The sequence below is a fragment of the Merops nubicus genome, unplaced genomic scaffold (assembly GCF_000691845.1).
Source record: "Merops nubicus isolate BGI_N331 unplaced genomic scaffold, ASM69184v1 scaffold29078, whole genome shotgun sequence".
NCBI lineage: Eukaryota > Metazoa > Chordata > Aves > Coraciiformes > Meropidae > Merops > Merops nubicus.
This window is the reverse complement of record NW_008628157.1, coordinates 5,961-11,699: the sequence shown is the minus strand read 5'-3', so window position 1 is coordinate 11,699 and position 5,739 is coordinate 5,961. Positions and strand designations below refer to the sequence as shown.

The 5,739-nt window shown below is 49.8% G+C and overlaps 1 protein-coding gene across 1 annotated transcript in view; it reads right to left on the bottom strand.

The window, feature by feature from the left end:
* Nucleotides 1–247: 247 nt before the first annotated feature.
* Nucleotides 248–5,739, bottom strand: part of VAMP4 (vesicle-associated membrane protein 4) — an 11,318-nt gene continuing 5,826 nt past the window's right edge. The window contains exons 4-7 of the mRNA XM_008946590.1: nucleotides 2,271–2,371; nucleotides 1,600–1,679; nucleotides 1,361–1,412; nucleotides 248–337 (exon numbers count right to left, since the gene is read on the bottom strand). Of these exons, the coding sequence (XP_008944838.1) occupies nucleotides 309–337; nucleotides 1,361–1,412; nucleotides 1,600–1,679; nucleotides 2,271–2,371 (262 nt within the window). The 3' untranslated portion in view covers nucleotides 248–308. The remainder of the gene's footprint in view (nucleotides 338–1,360; nucleotides 1,413–1,599; nucleotides 1,680–2,270; nucleotides 2,372–5,739) is intronic.

Genomic DNA, 5,739 nt, shown 5'->3' with positions numbered 1-5,739 from the left:
ATAAACCATGGTGGCAAGAGGCAAGCAGCCAGTTCCAAAGCAGAGACTCAAAATTCCACAAAACAGATGCTTTGGGAACTGAATCATCTGTTATAACAGAAGTCTGATTGTAGGAGCAGGTACTCGACCAAAAAGACTAAAAGGGTCATTTGGCAGTTCTTAAAACACTGTTAGAACTGGCTGCTTGCCACTGCCTCCTTGCTCCTTGGAGAAAACCAACTTCAAAGCTATATACAGATATTTCACTTAAATTACACAGCAGTTTGGTTATCCCAGAGCCAGCTCCACCGAAGCCTCCAGCTGCTCCCTCAGGTATGGTACTTCAGGACTATGGGTACTGGAAAACACAAAGAAACAAGCTCTCAGCCACATGCTTTCACATGTGACACCAATCCCTGCTGGAGATATCCCCCCCATTTCTGTAGTGACAAACACCAAGCAGCTGTGAGGAAAAGTGTGTTTCCAAGCTCCAGCTAATGCAATCTGCTGCCTGTACACATGCTAGACAACATTTCCTGCCACCTTCATCTCCATCCAGCTTCCCAAAATTAAACCAGATGGGATTTTCCATCAGTCTCTCTACAATGCTCCCACCCTGGCTGCCAGCTCTGCCTCTCCTGCTGCGGGCTGTGTGTCACCAGGACAACAGGCCACAAGGGTTTTGCCAAAGTAACAAGAACAGTTTCAGAGCTGCCCTCAGCTGCGGTTGGTGGGGGGAAAACCTTCTGGTCCCAGGGGCATGAAAGAGCTGCACTGCTGCTGGGCTGCTTTAATCCCTGGAGCACATCATTCAGCATGCAGAGGGCCTGGCATAAACACACTCTGGTCATCATTACCTGTTAGGTAGGAAAAACAGCAACATCTATGCTTTGGGGAGCTCCAGAGACCAGGAAGGGCAGAGGGCAGAGAAAGAGGACAACAGCTCCTTGCTGAAAATTAAGCAGCCCACCAGCTTTGGGGAGGAACAGACTCATTGCAAGATGGTTGATAGATGTGGAGAGGCCTTTGGGAGAGAGTGCTCCAGTTTGAAACTCTTTTATCTAACCCCAGCAGCCTCAGGATCAGTCAGTGCCAACCCTGGATTGGTACAACATTATCAGGACAGGACAACGTTGGCTTTCTTTGGCCACTGTCAGTAGAGTTTTGTCCGAGCCTGCTCCTCTTCACTTAAGCCTTGCAGAAGAGCAGCACAGCATGGCCTGTAGGCACTATTTGTGACCATCTAAGGCAGAGCAGGGCCCAACAGGAGCAGCTCAGGAGCCCTCCCCCAGGGACAACAGCACCACACTGTCACTCATGGTGCAGAGTGCCACGAGTATTTTAATGCCAGACATGGCTGCTGTGAGCTGGAGCTACTCACCGATGATCACGAGCAAGAGAATGACTGCCACAAGTGCTATGATTGCCTTCATCTGCAAGGTGAGCACAAAGGAGTGTTACACCAGGTGCCATGAGTAGCTGCTTTGACCTGAGAAGGAGGCCTTTGCCTTCCAGTGCCTTTTAAGCTAGAAAGCAGAGCTTCTCCATCTCACCCCGGTGGAGGGCAGGTAACCACCCTTCCACAGACTCAGCCCCCTGCCTGTTCCTGTTCTTGCTCACCTTGCAGCCTCGCCACCACATCTGTCTCCGCAGCTGCTTGGCTCTGTTGCTGAAAGCTGTTGCATTGTCTGATAAACTTTCTATTGAAGGACAGAAAAGAGGTGATTCAGTGGCACGCACACCATCAGAGCACCCACTCCTTCCACCAAGTCCACTGAGTTTTAAGCAACAAGCTCAGTGTTAGGGGAAGAGAACCACAGCATGATTCACCAAAGCCACAGCAGACGCCCGTGTGACGCCCCGTTGTGCCGCTCTTCGCCAGACCACACACAGCCCTGCCAAGTCCCACTGAGCCCCTTTGTACTGGCTGCCTTCTGAGGACAGGAACCCCCTCTGCAAGCCAGAAAGCCAGCAGGCAGCTGAAGTGCTCAGAGCTGCTGGGAGACAAACTAACCTACCTTTGCTTGAAGGACCAAATAGATCACAGCATCCAAACACTTCCAAACTAACACCTCTGCACTGAGCAGCAGAAGGTGAAGGTGGAAAGAGGAGAATGTCAGCAGAAAGTCAGATCTGCAGCCCAAGGCTAGGGAACACCAGTCCCAGGAAGGATAGAAGTACAAGTCCAGGTCTGTCATCAGGCACTTTCTGAACTGAAACCAGGTAATTTGGCCCAGCAACAGAAGAGTGAAGTGGGGAACACGCCAGCAGAGTTTCACTTAGCATCACACCTGATTTATCCTGCAGGTCATCCAGCCGCTCGCCTCTTTCGATGACCTTCGTGATGTTCTCCTGCATAACATCGATGACTTCATCCACCTGGTTCTGTACGCTAGAGCAGAGCAAAGGCAGCGTGAGGAGCAGAAGCAAGCACCACCAGCTCCACTGCAGCCTTGGCCCTTGCTCAGAGTCACCCAGGTTGGTGGGATCCAAGAGCTCACCGACCAAAATCAAAAGGGACAACAGTGGAGAGAGGTTGATGGGATGCTGAGAAAGACAGAGGCATGGCCCAGAGGCCTGTGGTGGGTCTCTGACAATCCCAGGGAGGATGAGGGAACGCATGGGGCTCCAAGGGAGTGCTAGGAAGTCAGCAGAAGCAGGACGCCCTCTATCACACTTTGAATGCACAAATGCGGCAAGAAAAGGCACTGACTGCTGTTGGTGGGCACCTCTGCTACAGAACAGCTCACATCAAAGGGAAAAGATATAAAACTCACAGCTTATCTTCCCAGATTTCATAGAGCTTCACCCTGCATCTTTGCTAAACAACTTGGGGTGAAATCAAAGCAAGGTGTTCTCCCCCACTCTGGGAACCAAGCTGCTAAATAAAGCCCACTCTGCCAGGAGCATCAAGAGGACAGGAGAGAAATGGCTGATATGAACTACACCAAGTTATTATAATCCATCTTCTCACAGGTTATGCAACTCTGTGGGTAGTCCCTTCAGTGAACGGTAGCCTAAATCGTACCCGCAGAGTCATTAAAAATGCATTTATTCACTCCATAAAAGAACCACATTGGTAAGAGAGAAAAATTCTCCTAGTGGAAAAATACTGCTACATTCTGGTTTGTACTTTGGAGCTAATACACTTTTATTTTCCTGGAGATAGAAATAAGAAATTTCTTGAGACCCTAGGGAGACAATACATTGTTTGAGACATACCGTTCCCAGAAAGTAAATGGCAACAGCAACGTCTTGGAGGCAACAACACAGAAACAGCTCCAGGCCACCCGCCCCGTGTAAACCTTAGGTTTGACAGCTTAGGTTGCCTTGATTAAAAACATTTAAGCACTTTAAACATATCAAAATGCATCCAGCATTTGCTAAATATGCAGCACAAACAGGCCACTTCAGCAGGTCTCCACATTACCAGAAACACACACCTCCTATTAACAGTGTGGCACTGCTGGGAAGAAGGGTCACCACCACCTCACTGCTTATGCCTGCTTAGCCCTCACACTCTCATTCCACAGATTAGCCAGTCACAGCATCTTCCTCTCTGGATCCATGCAAAACCCCCTCCTCCCCACTGCCATCCAACAGATGCAGACATTCAAGTTATTTGCCAAATCAGAGTTTTTACAGCAGCACTAGACCAACTCCACCACTTGGAGAGGCATCTCTAGAAAGCACTCCAAATCTCTGAACATGAAGGGGCTTCCTATCTTAGCATTCCAGGTCAGGCTCTGTAGCATCACTGCACTGCAGCTTCCAGAGCTGCAACAGCCAGGCAACCCCTACCAAGCCAATTTCAGCTCAACCACCCTCATATGGCAAGTGCTGGACTCCAGCAGTGCAAGTGAGAACTTGCTTTATTTAGGGTAGTGCAAGAAAGGAACCTGCCTTCTCTGTGCTGCAGCGCAGAGCCCGTGGGAGCAGCATCTCTCTGCCCCCATCTACGCCGTGCGGTGGCAGCTCCTGCCTTCCGTATCAACGGCAGCTACCTGCCAGGAGTTTCTTTTTTCTTATCTGGAGGGGAAAGGCATAGGTAACTCCCAAATGCCTCTCAGCAGGAACCTGCCCGGTGCTCACGAGTCTGTTCCGATGCACCATTTCTTTTATGAGGTACGAGGGGAGTGGCAGAGCTGCCACCCGTGGGACGGTGCAGAAGGTGGCACTGTGAGGCAGGCAGACGCTGCCTGGGAATTGCTGTGGTACCTGTGGAGCCAAGCATCCTCCCACGCAGGACACACGAGGAGGAGGCAGGCTCTGCGAGGGGTCTCCTTACCTCAGCGCAACAGACAAGTCCCAGCTCAGACCTGTCAGCACTGCTGCTATAGCTTGGGGCAAGAGAGGAAAAGCAGAAGGAGCAGAAACATCTGCTGTCCCAGGAAAGCCAGCTTGGCAAAAACTCCAAGGCTTTAAACATGAGTTTCACAGGCAGAAGACTACATTTGCAGTATGTAAACGTTTCTAAAATCGTTTACTGGCTTCAAAATAAAGAGATTTCCTCCCACAGCAGATTTGTAACCAAGTTATCTTTTTACAACTAACAAGCAGAAGCATGCAAGGTTACAACGCATCTAGGAACACGCAGCGCAATGCAACACCACCCATTGCCCTGCTGGTACAGGTCAGGGCCTGGAGAGATGCTGCTGCAGTCCTGGGGCAAGGAATTCAAGGCAAAGCAGACAGGTATGTAAATTGAAACTGCTCTGGTATGTACCAACATTTGGGAGAGACCTATGGAGCACAGACCCCCACTGCCCAAGCTGCATCTCAGCATCCCAACTCTTTTCACTTGAGCTGCTGACAGGACTCTGTGTGCCTTTGCTGCCTGTACATAGCCTAGGCATGCTCTCAGCCATCCCCAGGAGAACAAAATATTTCACAGATGGAGAAGAGAGGCACAGAGAAATTAAGGCTTAAACTCTTGCAAATGTTGAGATATTTAACTCCCATAGGACACAGACACATTTGAGTGCCCCAATACTTCTTGGTATCTGAGGTCAAAGAGAACCATGGAAAAAAAACAGAAGTAGGAGACTGAGTCAGGGAATGAAACATGGATCTCCACACAGTGCCTTAACCAGACCTTAAGCCAGTCCTTGCTTCTGCTCTTTCCCACCCATCACTGCTGCAAGAAATGCCTCTCCCGGAGGGGGCTAAAAGATGCCCAGCCGATGCATTAGCCCTGCAGTTTCAAAGCATATGCAAAAATTCCCCCCAGTTTGGCATGCTTGAGGTTGGAAACTCAAGTCGCATCAAGAAGAAAATATCTTCTTGTTTTATTTGGCAAGAGAGAATGAATCCTCCAACATGGAGCATATTTCCTGTTAGTGAGCTATTGGCTTTTGACACATACATTTCATGTGCTTCACTCCTGCCAGATCTCCAAGAAAAATAAAGAAGAACAGATACCTGCCAGGAAAGGGAGCAAGACAAAAGCGTAAAACGTCTCCTGTGATCACCCTTCTTACCAGTTCCTGCAAATAGGATGCCCTTAACAAGGCCAGCAAGCATGTGCCAGCAAAGCAACAGGAGACCCAACAGCACTTAGCCTGGTTTAGACAACGCTTCTCTTGTGCTTCCCCAGGTCCAGAGTGGGAGGAATAAGCCTTTTGGCTGCACTGGGTTAGCTACCAAAAAACTCCCTGGGCTGGTCAGAGTGTTGGGCCAACAACAGTGCTGCATTCTTCAGACGCCGTAAACAGGCCGTGCACGCAGCAGGGAATGTGCTGCTCCAGGCTGCTGCTTGTC